We start from the raw sequence: 18,361 nt of genomic DNA, 5'->3' as shown, positions 1-18,361 counted from the left end.
ATATCTATATTAGAGCTAAAGCACTTTCTGGATGGATGCAAACTACATTTCGTTGCCTTGTGACGTGTGCAATGACAGTAAAGTTGAATTCTATTCCATTCTATTCTATTCTATTCTATTCTATACCACAATTACCTCACTCCGTTTCCAAGATTCCTTCCTGCAGGGAACTAAAGAAAGAATAGACTTGACATTCCCAAACGTTGTAACAGAGGTCTGGTGAGGTATGGGCAGCCAGCAGGTTTAGCGGATGTGCAACTTGGAAGTTAACCGGAAAACTTGGAGGCTAGTCAGGAGGTCTACCTACAGCAAGACCACACAAGTCCTCCTGCCACAATAGTGAGAAGTGACCTCCTCTAGCTGTGCTATGCCGTAATACCGCTTGTTACAACGTCTTATAGCCAAAAATGAGGGTTAGAGTAGTAAGCTCTCATCTCAGATTATAAACTCAGATTCATATAAAATTGGCTGTAAAGTCATTTACTGACTGGCAGTCTCCTGCAGTCCTTATTTCTTCCTGTGTATCTGTGGGTGTGGCACTCACCTGACCTGCTATCAACCAGCATACCTGATGGCTATCCACCTGCGAAGGTCTGCAGTGTGTCTCCTCCAGCTGAACCTCTTTCTTGCCCAACTACCTCTCCTGGTCGCTCCGCCGCACAGATGTGCCCTTGCCCAAAATAAGTCCTTTTTGGGGCACATGTAACTGTAGTACCATCTAAAAAGTACCACCATTCTGTGACTTCATTCAGGCAGAAATAAACTGTGATAAAATATAAATAACACATACATGTCTAAAAGATGTCAGCATTTTATGGTGCTGAAACTAAAGATACTTTTCTATGCTGTGGTGTGCTGGGGGAGCAGCACAGCAAAGAGGGACTCATCCAGGCTGGAGAAACTGATCAGGAGGGCTAGCTCTGTGGTCGGCATGAAGCTGGACACTCTGGTGACAGTGGCAGAGAAAAGGACATTAAAGAAACTGATGGACATTATGGACAATGCTGGGCATCCTCTGCACACGGCCATAAACAATCAGAAGAGTCTGTTCAGTGACAGGTTGCTTCTCCCAAAGACAAGAACTAACAGACTTAAAAACTCCTTTGTCCCACACGCCATCAGACTGTTTAACTCCTCTCTGGAGGGGAGAGGGAGGGGAAACAGGAGGACAAAGGAGGGGGGAACAACTAAGCTGTAGTGCCTCTTCACCTCACTGTACAATACCTTGTGCAATACTTTTGTAAATAGTCAACAGTGCAATAGACTCAATACTTGAAATGTGCAATTCACTTGTATTTTTATTTTTATTCCTATTTATTCTATTTATCCCCTTTGTATATTTTATTTATATTGTCTCTGTATTTATATATATATGTGTGTGTATAACTCTGTAACTTCTGTCGGTGCTGTGCTTTTTTGGAAATCGAATTTCCCAGAGGAACCCACCCGAGGGATTAATAAAGTTCTATCTAATATAATCTAACTTGTTGCCTTGGTTCATTACAGCGTTTTGACAGATTTACCTCTCTTTTGCTCTTCAGGAATAATCACCTTCACCTGAATCTTAGGGAGCTGTACTACTTGGTAATCTGAACAGCCGAGATGGGCAGTAATGGTAATCCGATTACTTTTTTCGAGTAATGAGTAAAGTAAGCAAAAAAGGTAATTAGATTACCGTTACTTTCCTGTAAGCATGCTGCGTTACTGCGTTACTAAAACTGCGGTTTTTTTGCAGAGTGTCTCACGACAGTGACGTAAGCGAGTGCGCCGTTAGTGGCAACAGCTGTGTGCAGATCAACAGTGGATCACATATCGATTGTGGGAGAGAGTATGAGCGTGCAGCGTTTAAAGCGTGGAAGTACTGACCTTACTTTGAGTTTGATTCCATAAAAAGTGACAAAAACATTAGTGTCCGCTGTGCGTGGGAAGAAAACTTCTTTTTACAGCGAAAAAAACCCCTAAACTTCCAACAAGCACCGAGTAGCTACGACGTAATGGGAAACTCACAGAGAAACTCGCGGATTCTTCCACTGACCGCGGCACACCTGCACCAGGGTAACCCTCCGCCTACCCCACTCCTGCTTTACAGGTGAAAATAGAGCAACAGGACCGCTGAGTCTTTGACTTTATTTATTTTCTGCTGTGTTTTACTTGCATCTATTTGAAAGACTGAGTGTAAACACACACAAAAAAATATTTTATTTTATGAGCTGGAATGTGCAGAAAATAGGTTTAAATGTTAAACTAATTTATTCAAGTCAGAGAATGTTGCAGATAATTTAATCTTTGCTTGATGCATAAAGTTAAAAGATTAAAACGAATAAAACAAGTTTTAAAAAGAGACTTTTCCATCTGATCACATTTTGTATGATGATTATGCAGAAAAAGTAGAATTGGGCTGAGAGATCTATCACTTTATCAGCTACTCAGGTTGTAAATCGTGTTTTTAAAAAGTAACTAAGTAATTAATTACTTTTGAAAATAAGTAATCAGTAAAGTAAGGGGATTACGTTTTTTGGGAAGTAAACAGTAATTAGTTACTGATTACTTTTTTCAAGTAACTTGACCAACACTGTGGTCGACTCCTTTGTCACGTGGTGTGAGCAGAATCATCTGCAGCTCAACGTGGCAAAGACCAAGGAACTGATCGTGGACTTCAGGAAGACCAGGAAACACTTGACCCCTGTTTCAATCCAGGGGGTCAGTGTTGACATTGTGGAGGACTATAAATACCTTGGAGTACACATTGACAATAAACTGGACTGGGCTAAAAACACCACAGCACTTTACAGGAAGGGCCAGAGTCGTCTCTATTTTTTGAGGCGACTGAGGTCCTTCAACATCTGCCAGAAAATGCTGAGGATTTTCTATGAGTCTGTGGTGGCCAGTGCGATCCTCTATGCTGTTGCATGCTGGGGGAGCAGGCTGAGGGTCGCAGATGCCAACAGACTTAATAAACTGATCCGTAAGGCCAGCAATGTTGTGGGGATGGAGCTGGACTCCCTCAAGGTGGTGTCGGAGAGGCGGATGCTGTCCAAGATAAAGACAATGTTGGATAACACCTCCCACCCACTCCATGACATGTTGGTCAGTCACAGGAGCTCGTTCAGTGACAGACTGAGATTACCCATGATGCACCACTGAACGACACAGGAAATCATTCCTGCCTGTGGCCATCTCCCTGTACAACGCATCCACTTAACACACTGTTTGCTGCTACAGCTACACATGTTTCTTTTCCAACTATTTATTTATAAGTGACTTATGTATGTATGTATGTATATATATGTATATATTGTACTATTCTTAGTTAGCGTATTGTCTGTCTTGTCTTAATGTTGGTTTAAAATGGAGCACTGTAACAAAAAATAATTTCCCCCAGGGATCAATAAAGTATTCTGATTCTGATTCTGATTCTGAAACAGTGAGCTGAACTTTGGATCATCATCTTTTCTGCATTCCAGACTAACAGACCACTGACTGTGATCGTCTGCACCTAAGAGGAGGTGATAGAGAACAACCCTACCTGTGGTCTCAGGTGCTCCTTAAACACTTTTTACCTGGTAAAGAGAGGGAGGTGAAAGAAGGCAGATAACCTACCACAGCAGCACAAAGATGTCCTGTCTGACTCTGACTGTTTAAACCAGGGGACCTCAAGGGCCTCGAGGGCCGGTGTCCTGCAGGTTTTAAATGTGTCCTTGATCCATCACAGCTGCTTTAAATGGCTAAATGACCTCCTCAACATGTCTTGAAGTTCTCCAGAGGCCTGGTAATGAACTAATCATGTGACTCAGGTTTGTAGGCCCAGTGTGACCTCTAAAACCTGCAGGACGGTGGCCCTTGACGCCTGGAGTTGGACACCTCGGTTGAAAACATGGACGAGGGGGATAAGGACTCCTGTTTAGGCTGGAGGCAGGATGGTGGTATGTTAGGGGACCAAACCTATCCTGGACACAGCTGGTTTCGTTCCTTCTTCTGCCACCAACAATCGTGTTATGCACAAACACATTTGTTCTTCTCTGACCTCATAAACATGAGCGTGCTTCTCTCCTCTGCTACATCAGGCTGGTTTATTTCTGCAGCTCAGTCTGCATCACTACTCCTGGATATAATGAGATCTTACTGTGTGGAGAGGCTGACCTTGAATATTAGGTTTAAGCACGTTGCAGTGATTGGTTGATTTTATTTGACATGCTCAGCTTTGACTGGCTTGTTTTTGTCTTTTATTTGAAGAAAGTGCTGGAGTCGATCAGAGCAACCTGCTGTCTTTATTCACTGTGAAGAAATCATTTCCAAACAGCCAAACAGTCATTGAACAAGAGTTACATTAAAAACAACTGAAACCAAACGAGTGGAGCTGATTGGACGTCAGCTTTGATTGACAGCACTATAAATGTGTGAAGACATTCATTTTTGTTTTTTAATACAAAACGATGGTTGTTTTTCAGTGTGGCAACACCACATACACACACATGTCTAAAACCCCATGAAGACGACATGATTTGACATTTATACAAAACAATCTCAGATATAAATACATATTTATAATCTGTATGTTACAAAAGAGTTTCCCTCGTGATTTTGGTGACGGGCGGGGCAGCGTGATCAACCACAGTGACGTATAAATATTCAGCCAGCTACAACTTTGGCAAAAATCACAAAACCCACAGAGAAAAACACACGGGGCGGGGCTTGAATGAATAGGAGGAGCTTTGGGGTTGTGGGAGGAGCTACGGTTAGAAAGACAACTCTGAACAAGAAGACAGACGGTTACAGTAGCGTATCAGGATGCAGGATTTTTTTTTTTTTTTAACAGCGCAAGCATAAAAAAAAATACAGACGTACAAGGGCGGGGCTAAAAGAAGAAGGGCGGGACTTCAAGGGACAAACTGATATTTTTCATTTATTGTTTTATCGTTGTGCTTTCAGAGGTCAGAAGTTTATGTGCTGAGGTTACTGAAACGATTAAAGGCCTCAAATTATTCCTGCTGCAATTTCTGATAAAATAAACACTGTTCATGGCAACATGGACGCCGCCGGATACTGCAACAGATTTTAGTGAATTCTCAGTGGAAGGAGCCTTTCATAGCTATGCTTCCTGTTCGTCCCCCCTGTTCTGAGTCTGGCAGCAGCAGAAGTAACAGGAACCTCCCTCGAACCTTCAGCCCAACTGAAATCAGTGCTGCTGCTTCTGTGTTCATCTCTCTTTTCTGAAACGTTCTTCAAATATGACACTTCAGTTTGGCTAAAGGTTGGCAAAGGTTTGATGATGAGATGTCCTGGATTATTTTAAAAAACAGGGAGTGTTCTGCCTCCCCCCACTGAGGTTCACCTGAACTCAGGTGCTTTCAGAGGTGTTTATCATGTCACTCATTGTCTGCTCCTCATCAGGGTGCTGATGAAGGGCACCATTAGCACCCCGATTGCTAGGTATGACAGACACACTGATAACTGTGTCCTGTAATTTGAAGCCTTTAATCTCACTCCTCTTTAGATTCCCATTTCTTCAACTAAGATTACATCACAAGCAGACTAAGTGAAGTCAAGTCTTAGATGTGACATCACAGTTTTTACATTGAATGACCCCGCCCCCAAACATAGAGTATAACATCAGAATAATTACAGACAGCTGAAAGCACCCGCAGAAAGCTGCTCTACAAAAAGTCCTTCTCAGGTTCTTCTTAGAGGCTCGGCCCAGTCGCAGACGACTGGCTGCTGCCGGAGGCCCCGCCTCCTTAGGCCACAGGTCCCTCCTCCTCTGAGGTGATTAGTGCTCGTGGCTGAGGGGGAGGAGACAGGTGAGGAACGAGGAGGAAGGTTTTCTACATGGGAGGAACGACGAGGCCGGACATGGCTGCAGAGAGACGAGGTTTGAATTCATTAATTATAAACATACAACAGAAATGATGTGTGTCACTGAGTGACAGCCAGGTGTGACACCTGCAGAGCAAACATCAGGTGTGGAAATTTCTTTATTCTATGTATTGATCACATGTTTTGACAATATCACTTTAGTAATAGTAGCATCACTTTATCACGTAGTTGTATGCATGTAGGATAGTATCACAAGTGGGCCTTGTGTTTATCACAGCTTCACAGCGGGGCCATTGTATGGGGCCAACACTGTCTGTGCTGTTGTGTAAATGCTTATGCTATTGTGAACTTTACACACATGGAGAGATGCCAAACTGCCTTTCATTGTTTTTGTAACAATGACAATAAAGAGCTATTCTATTCTATTCTATTCTATTCTTGTATGTGGTCAGAGACATCCAGGCACTGCGTGTAAGAGAGGTGACGGCTGGTCGTAATTCTCCTTGGGGGGAAGGTTCAAGGATGAGCTGAGCTGGGAGGTATAGGTCATATATAAGACGTGAGCGCCCATCTTCAGAGGCCGCTTTGGCGTTTGACCAGAGCGCTCTCTGCAGCATGTGATTAAACCCACTCGCTGAGCGTTTGCACTTTATTTAAACAACTTCCACAACAAAACAGAATTAATTAGATGAAAAAAAATATCAGTACTTTGCTCATGTTTGAATAAAGCTTTGCTCACACCATGTTTTTAATCCAGATGTTTCAGTGAGTGATGGTCTTCAGCTCAGTAATGGAGTCCAGGTTTGTTCATCGTCTGCAGATGTTTGTCCTAACCCTACAGTTTTGGTCCTTCCTCCCCCCCAAACCATCAGGATGCTGCTGTGACCTGTAGGCTGATAACCAATCAATCTCATGCTTAGCTCGTAGCATCCATGATGTCCCAACAGAATCTCTGTTTCTGATTGGTCAGACTACAGGACAGTCTCCACTTGGCCTCTGCACGTCTGAAAGGAGCGCCCTGCGGTTAGTCAGAGGAGGCGGCGGTTTTAATTGATCTCTAAATCTTTTCAGGAAGTCGTGAGACATGCACGATGAAATCTTATGCGCGTTTGCTTTTATGCTGCTATCTCGTTGAACTGTCGGCCTGGGGTGGCTCTAGCTCAGCGGGTAGAGCAGGTTGGCTAGTAATCAGAAGGCTGGTGGTTTGAGTCCTGGCTTCTTCAGTCTCTGTGTGTTAAAGTGACCTTGGGCAAGATACTGAACCCACAGCTGCTCTCGGTTCATCGAAGCGTGAATGGTCAGTTGGACGAGTCATGTAGAGTAAAAGTGCTGTGAAGGAAGAGTTTTACACTCTGACCTGTGAACCTCTCCATCAACCTCTGCTCACTGTACGAAAACACGTTCCACATTCAAACTGAGCAGATTTAACACTCCACGTGTTTCCAGAGGAACCTTTTCTGTCTCACATGAGTTTGAATTATTCGTTGCGCTCTGGTTACAGCCTCCGACATGCTCCAGCGCAGGTTTCAGCAGCGACAGTCGTTACAGTGACACTACAGGATGTAGCAGAGCTGCATTTTCCACCTCAGCTGTGAAACATTTTAAGAAGACAGGAGAGGACGGCAGAAGCAAGGACAGTGAGACGAGCAGAGGAAGAGGAGGGGGGATTAGGGCACTGACGTGTATTCATAAAAGGACACACGGTAGAAGAAGACAACCACTGACACACACAGGAAGCCTACAGTGAGCAAGTGTGTGTCAGTAAAAGCAGAAGGATGATGGGCTGCATCGTTCAGATGAGGAACGCTTTAGAGTAAAATGAAACGTAAGCCTTGGCTGTGTCAGTCAGGTTTGTAGCCACATGTCAAACTTCACCTGGACAGGCAAAATGGTTTTGATGATGCCGTCCTGGTTTGTGAGTCAGATATTTTTCCTGTTATTGATGGAGACATGCAACAGGATTCAGAAGAATGTGAGCTGACTCCAGGATGGTGGAAATGCCCCGGGGAGACAAAATCCCGTGCAATCCAGAGTGATTCATGGCTACAAATCCTCCCACGTACATCCCGTTTCACGGCGAGCTCAGCTCTAAATCTGCTCTCTTTGTTGTAGGAGAAGAAGAAGAAGGCCTACTGTCCATCTTGAGCAGTAAACCTTCACAGACCTCAGTAACCTCACCAGTGTGTTAAAGGGAAAGGTCACATGATGCTTCCCTGATGATGAACTGTTTATTTATTGTACAGTTTTCCTTCCTCCACACCGGAATGTCTCAGGACAGTCGGACTTGATCCGCAGCGTTTAAATAATCATGAGATGCCTCCTTCCTCTGATTTCAGGTGAGCTTTGCTTCTTTGATTCTGTGCACCGCCCTTCTTTGTCTTATGCAAACTAACCTAAAGTTGGATAAGCTGTTAACAAAACGGACGGTTTGTTGATGAAGAGACTGACTCCACCCACCTGTCCCTGTTGTGACTCGAATAAAACCTTAAAGAATCTGATGAGTTTTTAAAAACATCTGAGCTGAAAATGATGACACATCATTCCTCATTAGCTTCCTGTTAACGACAAAATGCATGTAGCAGCCCGCAGTTTAATTTACCAGCTCATTACACAAGCACGCACACACACACACATGTCTGTAGACTGACGCTTCACTCCTTCACAAAAACTGAAACGTTCTGGGATAAATGAAGCACATGTTCACAGAAACAAAACACAAGTAGTGATTTCAAAATGAAATTATTTTATAACAGCAACAACAACAATAATAATAATAATTAGAAACCACGTTGAAATGATGTCAGGATGAAATTGTTTCTCAGGTGCTCGTTTGAAGGTGAATCACTGATTTCATGCTCAGTTTCTGGCTGCTGCAGCTGCAACTATTAATAACATTCAAACTGTATTTACACATCACCCTGCAAATGGATCCACACACACACACACACACACACACACACACACACACACACACACGCACTGTGGCCTTTCTGCCTCGGCGAAGGCGGAGAGCAACATGAATATTTAACACTCGACAAACCTCTCTGTCAGAAACACTGACATCACACACACTGGCTGCCAGAGTGTGTGCTTCCTGTGTGTGTGTGTGTGTTTAATGCATGTGGGCATGTGTGTTTAGAGGATGTATCTGTGGGTTGTAGTGAATAAAACATGCATTGGCCTGTCACTCTTCATGCAATACTAACAGGACTCAGGTTACCCACCTCGACCCAGCGTGTGTGTCTGTGTGTGTGTGTGTTCACTCCATTTACTCGTCTGTAGACATGTGGTTGTTTACAGAAGAGCAGATGAAACTGAATCAAACATCTGTTCAGCTTCATGTTACTCTCGAGGCTCACTCGCTTTAATTACACCACATCTACATGTTTAAAGACATGAATCTCCAAAAGTTGATTCTGTTAATCGTTAAACGTTTTCAGTGGGAGAAACGTTTCGTCGCTCCAGAGATTTACTTACCTGGATGATTGAGCATGCATAAAGACATAAAGACATGAAGGAATTTGAAAACAAAATATAAAAATATGAATGTACTATTTCGTTTTAATCATAAGCTTTGTTAGTCACAGGTTCAATCATACTACGATCAAAGTATGTCTTCAGTCCCGGGAAGTATTCTTTCTGTCCCTAACACTTCTACTGACTTCGGAAAGAAGGAGTTTTAATTTGTAGACTCAAGGAGCTGCTGTCTCACCTTGCAGCCCATTGGCGTTGTTGGCGGAGCAGTTGGGTGGAGGAGGAGGTGAAGCTGGCGGCCGAACGACGGGAGCAAAGGCGCTCTTCTGTTTGACGGCAGCCGAGAAGGAAAAAACTCCATGCGAGGAGTTACAGTTAGAGACGGCCATGGTGGGACTGGAGGGAACGACTGGAACACAGCAGGTCAGAAACCATTTTAACCAGTAACTGTGATGGGACAGTAAACTACACTCCGTTAACATGGTTAGCTCTGTCTTACATGAATGATGTACTATCCAGTCAATTCAATTCAGTTTTATTTACACAGCGCCAAATCATAACAACAGTCACCTCAAGGCGCTTTGTATTGTAGGTAGACCTTACAATAATACATACAGAGAAAAAACAACAATCAATCTCCCTCCCATTCTACTTTTAAATACTCTAGGAACAACAAGTAGACCTGCAGTGTGAGAGCGAAGTGCTCTAATAGGGTGATATGGTACTACAAGGTCATTAAGATAAGATGGGGCCTGATTACTACAAAGTTCAAAGATAGAGGACCAGCACTACAGGGATTAGTGTAATTAGTACGAGTAGTATTCCTTGTAGTGGTTGTAGTAGCACTGCTAGGAGTATTAGTAGTAGTGGGTGTAGTACTGTAGTACATTTACCTTGATACTTACTGCCGTAGGGTGAATTGGCTGAGGACCCGTTGAGGAAACCGGGTGATGTTGCCACCCCAAGGTTTGGCATGCCTGTGTTGCCGTAGCCATTCATGCTGTTGCTGACTGTGTTGCCATAGTTACTCTGTTGGGGGGTGGAGCTTGGTACATATCCTCGCGGTGACACACTGCTGGTGTTTCGACTGTAGCCGACTGGAAGAGAGTACAGTGTTAGTAACACTGCAGTATTACTAAGTGCAGTAAGCTAGTTTTATGCTAGATGAGGCTGCATGTAACTTTTCCCCAAAGGTGGAGTTTTCGGTACATGGAGGTTCCTCTCAGCAAGTATTTGAACTCCTAAACACTTTAGAACTGATAATGCAACATCCTGGTTTCACAGGCAGAGGAAACAGATGGTGGGCTGATCCCAGTTCTGCTGGAGATCCTTTGGAGCTGCTGGAGGGGGGTGGAGCCTACACCTGCTTTAATTGGGCAAGTGGCAGGGTACACCCTGGAGAGGTCCACCTTCGATCACAGGGCGAACACAGAGAGACATACAAGCATTCAACCCCAGCACCTTCTTGCTGTGAGGCGACAGTGCTAAACCACCACACCACCCACATACACATGCTCAGGAAGAGTGGAATTTGGAAAATCGTTCACATAATCGTTCATATGAGATTGGTCTTTCATATCACAACATCCTAGTAATGCGACCATCAACAATCCTTGCTGAACTTTGAGTAGTAGTAGTAGCCAATCAGATCCTAGAGTATGGACTTGAGTTCAGCAGACAGAGTGTAGTAAAGACAAACAGGAGGTGGAGCAGTTAAAATAAGAGAAAGGCCGCTTGATGTTTTTAATTCATCTGGTGACAGAGTGCTGGTGAATCTGAGTCTGGAAATGTGTGGTCCCAAAGCTGACGACAGTGGGTGGGGCTACAAGAGAAATTCATGAGGATTTGTAGATTTGCAGTGAAAGATTCTTCCTGCTGGGATCTCACAGAAAACTTGAACTACATGTCAAACCTTTTGTGGTTCCTATAACACAGAAAAGGGGCACACTAGAGCTGAATCAGAACTGCTGAATGATCCAGAAGACTCCAGTTCTTCTCATGGTTTAACTCTTTGTTCATCCCTCTATTCCATTCCGTTCAATTTAGTTTTATTTAGGCAGCACCAAATAAGGTCCTTCATATTGTAAGGTAGATACCCTACATTAATACAGAGAAAGCCAAACAATCAGAAGACCCACTTTGAACAAGCACTTGGTGAGAGTGGGAAGGAAAAGCTTCTGTTTAACAGGAAGAAACATAAGGCAGCTATCTGGGTGGGAGGAGGGAGACAGGACAAAGACACGCATGTCCATCAAAGTGACATTCAGCTCTGAGCTGGTCACAAATCTAACGCTCGGTGCACCAAAGTCCTTCTTAGTAGACTTAGTAGTAGACTCTGTAGAGTACTCGTAAAATGTGTCATGTGACCAGGGTTACCACAGCCACCCCTTTAATGTCACTTCTGCCCCCATCACCTGCAGGATTTATCGGGCCGCTCATACCTTGCGTTGTCTCAGAGACGTTGACGGCGAGCTGCCCGCTGAAAGAGTTGACTCCCATCATGCCATGGGAGGCGGTGTTGCCCAGCGATGGGATCTGGTTGTGGTTCCTGGGAACGCTGTAGAGCGCTTCAGCGATGTCTGCTGCTCGCTTCAAGATGATCTCCTGCAGAGCGGAAAGACACAGGAGCATTTAAATATCTGGATTCATGCAGCTGCAGAGACTCAGGAGGGAACATAATCACATAACATCTCTACTGGAAATGTGGAGAAGCTATCATCCTAAAATTAAAACTCATGCATTAACACCAAAGGCAAGACTGATTAATTGAGAGTTGTGGTCACTTTGTTTCAGATGATAATGATAAATTACAATTAAACACCTGTAATACATTCCTGTGATATAATGTAAGGTATATTAAATCCCCCACTCGCCCCTGCGGGCGGTTTATCCTTCAAGCTCGGGTCCTCTACCAGAGGCCTGGGAGCTTGAGGGTCCTGCGCAGTATCTTAGCTGTTCCCAGGACCGCGCTCTTCTGGACAAAGATCTCCGATGTTGTTCCCGGGATCTGCTGGAGCCACTCACCTAGCTTGGGAGTCACCGCACCTAGTGCTCCGATTACCACTGGGACCACCGTCACCTTCACCCTCCTTCTTCCTGATGTTGCTGACATTCAGTATCGCTACATCGATCACTACGGCCGTCTTCTTCTGTTTGTCTACCACCACTATGTCCGGGACTTCCAGGCCGTACTCAGCACAGATGTTCCTGTACACTATGCCGGCCACTTGGTTATGGCGTTCCATGTATGCCTTGCCTGCTAGCATCTTGCATCCTGCTGTTATGTGCTGGATTGTCTCTGGAGCATCTTTAGACAGCCTGCACCTGGGGTCTTGCCTGGTGTGATAGACCCCAGCCTCTATGGATCTTGTGCTCAGAGCTTGTTCCTGCCATGATTAGTGCCTCTGTGCTGTCTTTCAGTCCAGCTTTGTCCAGCCACTGGTAGGATTTCTGGATATCAGCCACCTCCTCTATCTGCCGGTGGTACATACCGTGCAGGGGCCTGTCCTTCCATGATGGTTCCTCGTCTCCCTCCTCTTTCTTGGGTTTCTGCTGCCTGAGGTATTCACTGACCACTCGGTCAGTTGGGGCCATCTTCCCAATGTATTCGTGGATGTTCGTTGTCTCATCCTGAACTGTGGTGTTGACACTCACCAGTCCCCGGCCCCCTTCCTTCCGCTTAGCGTACAGCCTCAGGGTGCTGGCCTTGGGTGAAACCCTCCATGCATGGTCAGGAGCTCCCTGGTCTTGATGTCAGTGGCTTCTATCTCCTCCTTTGGCCAGCTTATTATCCCAGCAGGGTACCTGATCACGGGCAGGTGTTGATGGCCCGGATCTTGTTCTTACCATTCAGCTGACTCCTCAGGACTTGCCTGACCCTCTGCAGGTACTTGTTGGTTGCAGCTTTCATAGCGACCTCTTCATGGTTCCCTTTTTTCTGTGGGATCCCCAGGTACTTGCAGCTGCCCTCAATGCCTGCAGTGTTGCCTTCTGGTAGTGAAATATAGTGAAAAACAGCAGAGTTCATGTTTTCTAACCCTAGCATGCAGTTTTCAGTCTAAGGCACTTTATTGTCTTTCTGTGATTTCTGATTTCAGTCAGTTTATTTTTGATTTTATCTCATCAGACTGAGGTCATTATATTGTTACTGCCACCATCTTTCTCTTCTTTGTCTTTTTTTCCAGTGTAATTGAGGGTAACGATCCACGATACTTCACTGACCAGCCTGCAGGGGGCACTCTGATGTCTGTCTGACATGCGCTAAAGATCCTGAGAGCGGCTCGTTATACTTAAACAGCTCAAGACTCCAAAAACACACATGTTCAGTTTACACATACATAACACACACACAAACACACACACAGTTATTATTATTATCACTACATTAGGATTTACATTTGTTTACAGGCTCTGCACTCTGTTCAAGGTTACGCTTTCATTTCAATAGACCTGTGTGTGTGTGTGTGTGTGTGTGTGTGTGTGTGTGTGTGTGTGTGTGTGTGTGTGTGTGTGTGTGTGTGTGTGTGTGTGTGATTAACTGGTGGGTTGAGAAGCGTGTCGGAGAGACTCTGTTGGGGAGGATGGGGGATATAAAGAGCTCCCTCCTCCTCCTCCTCCTCTGCCAGTGTTTCAGTGTTTCAGGAGGCTGTGACTCCTAAACCTGAAGGAGGTGGTGAGGAGGGGGAGGAGGAAGTCTGTCCTGTTTAATGAGTTTCATGTGAAATTAAAGAAGCTCCGGTTTGAACTGTGAGACAGTCTGATGATGATGTTATCAATAATCTGTGAAACATGATTATTGGTTGTGATTACGCTGACTGTCCTTACTGTGATTGGCCAATCCAGTAAAACTGTGTAAAAATGTTCATAAATATTCTCTCAGTCAGACTCGTGCAGCTCTTATGACAGTTTGTTTCCACTCATGTCCATGACGCTGAAGCAGCTCAAACCACTGAAGTGAAAACATGGTGACGTCTCAGAGCAAAAGGCGGTGCGCTGGTTTAGACACAATGACTGTAAGTAAAAGATGACATCACAGAGTTTTTGAAACCAGACGTGATAATGTGGATCAGTAGCGCTCTGCTGGACAGGTGGAGGTACTTCAGCTGTGTTTCGCTCTCAGCGTTCAGTTTGTCTTCATCCATTTGAGTGGTTGAATTCAATTCTGTGCCGGCTCTTATTTGGGTATAAAAACATGAATTCATTTTGTTGTTTGATGAATAAATAATGACATCATTCTTAGTTTGAAACACGTTTTGACAGATTACATTTTTTTTAAATTGTCTAATAAATCTGAAGCACTGTTTTCTGGGTTAACAGACACACGCTCACAGCTTGTTTCACTAAGTTTGTTCAGAGAGTTTAACTTAACAGTGAACACTTCCTATTTGTGTCGCCTCATTCTTTATTTTCTACTCATGTTCCTCCTCAAAGACACAAAGATTCAAAAGGATTCAAACTGAAGCGGCGTCCTCGGTGTGCCGACGCCACATGACGTCGTGTATGTTGCACTTGCAGCCACAGCTCGTGCGCACACCTCGTCTCCGGTCAGCCTTTAGACTCAATATTGTGTGATCTACTGTACAATATAAAGCGCCTTGAGGCTTGTGATTTGGCGCTATATAAATAAAATTGAATTGAATATATCAACAAGAATCTGTTAATCAGGGTCACCTGCACAGGTAAACACACTGATGTCAGCTGATGTGTGTAGACAGGTGAGCAGCTTACCTGGTTATTATGAGGCATCCCGTAGAGCGCCTCCACCAGGTCTGCTGCTCTCTTCAACAGCACCTCCTGAAAGAAACAAAGGAGGAGGGGTGGTAGTGTGATACAACAGAAGAAGAAGAGGAGGACATGAGGTCAGTAACAAAAGCCGATGAAGTCGTGTTGCCAGTGTCACTTGTGAACAGGTGTGAACAGGCTGCAGGAACATTTTCAACAGCTCTAATGAATTCTGTTTAATATTATGTTATTCATATAGAACCAAAACGCAACAGCAACCACCTCCAGGTGCTTCATACTGTAAGGTAAAGACCCTACAACAACACAGCAAAACCCCAATAATCAAATGACCTATGAGCAGGAGCTTGGTGACAGTGAGAAGGAAAAACTCCCTTTTAACAGGAAGAAACCTGTGAAAATCCTCACAGTGTTACTGGAGGCCAAGGTAATGCCATCCAGAGTAAGAATCTGGTTAGAGACCATATTTCTACGATTTTCAGGGCCGAGTACAATAACCTCAGTTTGATCTGAATTAAGAAGCAGAAAGTTAGCGGCCATCCAGGTCTTTATGTCTTTAAGACATTCCTGCAGTTTAACTAATTGGTGTGTGTTATCTGGCTTCATGGACAGATAGAGCTGGGTGTCATCTGCATAGAGAATGCATGCAGTGCAGAGATCAGTAACAATCACAGCTTGTAAACATCAGCAGGGGTCCCTCTGTTTCTGTGTGTTTGTACCTGAACTGGAAGATTTAAACAGTGTTTATGTTAATCAGAGCTCAGTTACACCTCACAGAGCACACACACACACACACACACACACACACACACACACACACACACACACACACACACACACACACTGGGCCTCTTAAAAACTGAAGCATTTCACTTCAATGAGCAGTTTTAGTGTTAAAACTGCTCATTGAGCCCAATAAACCGCTGCCACTGTGTGTGTGCATGCATGTTTGTGTGTGCGTGTGTGTGTGTGTGCATGTTTGTGTGTGCGTGTGTGTGTGTGTGCATGTTTGTGTGTGCGTGTGTGTGTGTGTGCATGTTTGTGTGTGCGTGTGAGTGTGTGTTCGTGTGCGTGTAATCAGGCAGTGACAGAACAATGCTTCATTTAGTCTTTATCTTAATTAAACACACTCTCAGTTAATCTGCTGCTTTCCATTACAAACTTCTTCAGGAGGCTTTTTCAATTAACCCCGCCCCCTTCATCCTCTTCCTCGCCTCTTCCTCCTCTCCTCCATCCCTGCGTCCGTCCACTCTGCTTTTCTCCATGCTCTGTTCATTCTATCCCTCCTTCTAATTGTTGCCCATCAATCACTCCTTCTTTTTCTCTTTACCCTGCATGCATTTTCTCTCTTTTCTCTTCTTCTCTTTCCTTTAATCCTCCTTTGTTCTCACTTCTTCTCCATTTTTCTCCTTTTTCTTGTTTTCCCCCCCTCATCCTTCCTCTCTTGCTCCCTTTCTCTCTCCGCTGTCCTTTCACCGTTACAAATATCATTTCTTGGATCACAAATAAATGTTATGAACTGTGATTTACGGCCAGTTTTACACACTGTGACTGTCAGGTTACTGCCAGCCCAGCTCTGTGTGTGTGTGCTACGCACACCGTGAGAGGGGAAGTCATTTCTGTGAAGGAGCTTTCAGCCTCCGATCATCTTTAATCTGCTCATTTATGCAGAGCAACGTTCCAGTGTGTCGACACACTCACACACACACTGTGTTTATAGAGACAAATGAAAGCCTCATTATTACAAGTGTTTCGCTGTTACGCCGTCACATGACGAGCACCTCTCTGCACACACATGAACGAGGTTAGAGCTGGAGGGCGGGATGTCATCACCGAGGAGGAAACCAATTATTCTTTTAACTCAACACACACACACACACGCACACACACACACACACACGCGCGCGCGCGCACACACACACGCACACACACACACGCACGCACACACACACACACACACACACACACACACACACACACACACACACACAGACGAACTGATCCTGTCTTTAAGCTCCAGCAGCAGGAGATGAACTTTAATATCTGAAACATGATGAATAATTACACTGAGATGAAAAATCTGAATAAATAAGATCACAAAGGATCAAATCAAATCCTCCCTGTGATCACGACAGCCTCCATCCGCACAAACTAAAGAGTGGAGCCCGTCATTATAAATTAACCCTGAAAACACCCACCTAATAGTTTTTTCTGAATAAAAGAGTTATTTTTTTTCTGTGTTTACCAGTCTGAGTAAATGAGGTAAACAGCAGGTGGAGCTCACTGTTCATGCAGACAAAGAATGAAAACTGTCGAAGCTCCAAACTTTCTTTTATCTGCATGACTGATGAGAAAAGTCAGAGCGACACCTGCGTGACTGGCCGGGCGTCTTTTCAGGTGAAGAACCTGTGGCGCTGCGAGTCTTTTCACCGAGATTCATGAACAAATGTAGAAACTGTAAAAACTAACACTGAGCTCGCTGCTGTACAAGAAAGAAAATAACGGTGTGGCTTTTTGGCCTTCATCAGCTGCTTTGGCAGTAAAGCTGACCGAGCTTCGAAGAAGCTTCAAACGGACTGAAGCTCTGACACAGTGATTAAACTTGACTTACACGCTGCTCCCCGACTCATCACAGAAACAAATCAGCGAGTCACAGCGGCGAACTAGACTGACATGCATCGATTAGATTGAGATGGACCCCCGGCTGACCTGTGCCACGTGGTCACACAGAAGAAACTCTGGCAATCGGCTGGTCATCTCCTGAAAGTGAAATGCAATCGATGAGCAACTGCAGAATTTTCTGGGCTGTGGATCCACATCACACCACACACAGGTGATGATGTCACAGGTTTCATTTCTCAGAAGCTTCAGTGTCACATGATTCATGTAAACCATCAATCACTCGCTGCTCCACTTTGACTTCTGCCATCATTTGCAGGGTTCACTCAGTATTTTCCAAATATTGCAGTTGGCTCCCTTTAGCCCAGGGGCGTTCTAGCCCATCTTTGGGGGTGCTGAAGCCACCCCAAAATGAATCAGAGCACCCAAAGATTTCTTACTTTTTTTTGACAATATTTGCTGTTTGTGTGACACGCTACTAAAAATATAAAAACCATACAGTACTTGGTTGGTACGTAATATTTTAACAACAAAAGTATAGATAACCCCCCCTTCCATAATGGATTGTTCCAGCTCTCCCCTGCTCTGGCTCTAGCGCCCTTTCTGCCAGAGCTGAGACGCAGCAGAGCGGAGGTGTGAGTGCCTGGCTTAAAACAGGACATGTTAGATGCATTTAGCCTTCAGTTACTCTTTATATAGTTGGTAGGAGTCAGAC

At 44.5% G+C, this 18,361-nt stretch overlaps 1 protein-coding gene across 4 annotated transcripts in view; it reads right to left on the bottom strand.

The window, feature by feature from the left end:
* Positions 1-4,249: 4,249 nt before the first annotated feature.
* The window catches only part of ebf3a (EBF transcription factor 3a), a 59,866-nt gene continuing 45,754 nt past the window's right edge, over positions 4,250-18,361 (bottom strand). For 2 of the 4 annotated variants that reach the window (XM_004565218.5, XM_004565219.5), the window contains exons 12-16: positions 15,016-15,081; positions 11,730-11,892; positions 10,182-10,385; positions 9,527-9,697; positions 4,250-5,854 (exon numbers count right to left, since the gene is read on the bottom strand). In XM_004565218.5, the coding sequence (XP_004565275.1) occupies positions 5,823-5,854; positions 9,527-9,697; positions 10,182-10,385; positions 11,730-11,892; positions 15,016-15,081 (636 nt within the window). In that variant the 3' untranslated portion in view covers positions 4,250-5,822. The remainder of the gene's footprint in view (positions 5,855-9,526; positions 9,698-10,181; positions 10,386-11,729; positions 11,893-15,015; positions 15,082-18,361) is intronic. The other 2 variants (XM_012922997.4, XM_012922999.4) reach the window with 1 other exon arrangement.

The sequence above is a fragment of the Maylandia zebra genome, linkage group LG8 (assembly GCF_041146795.1).
Source record: "Maylandia zebra isolate NMK-2024a linkage group LG8, Mzebra_GT3a, whole genome shotgun sequence".
Taxonomy (NCBI): domain Eukaryota; kingdom Metazoa; phylum Chordata; class Actinopteri; order Cichliformes; family Cichlidae; genus Maylandia; species Maylandia zebra.
This window is presented reverse-complemented; position numbering and strand designations above follow the sequence as displayed.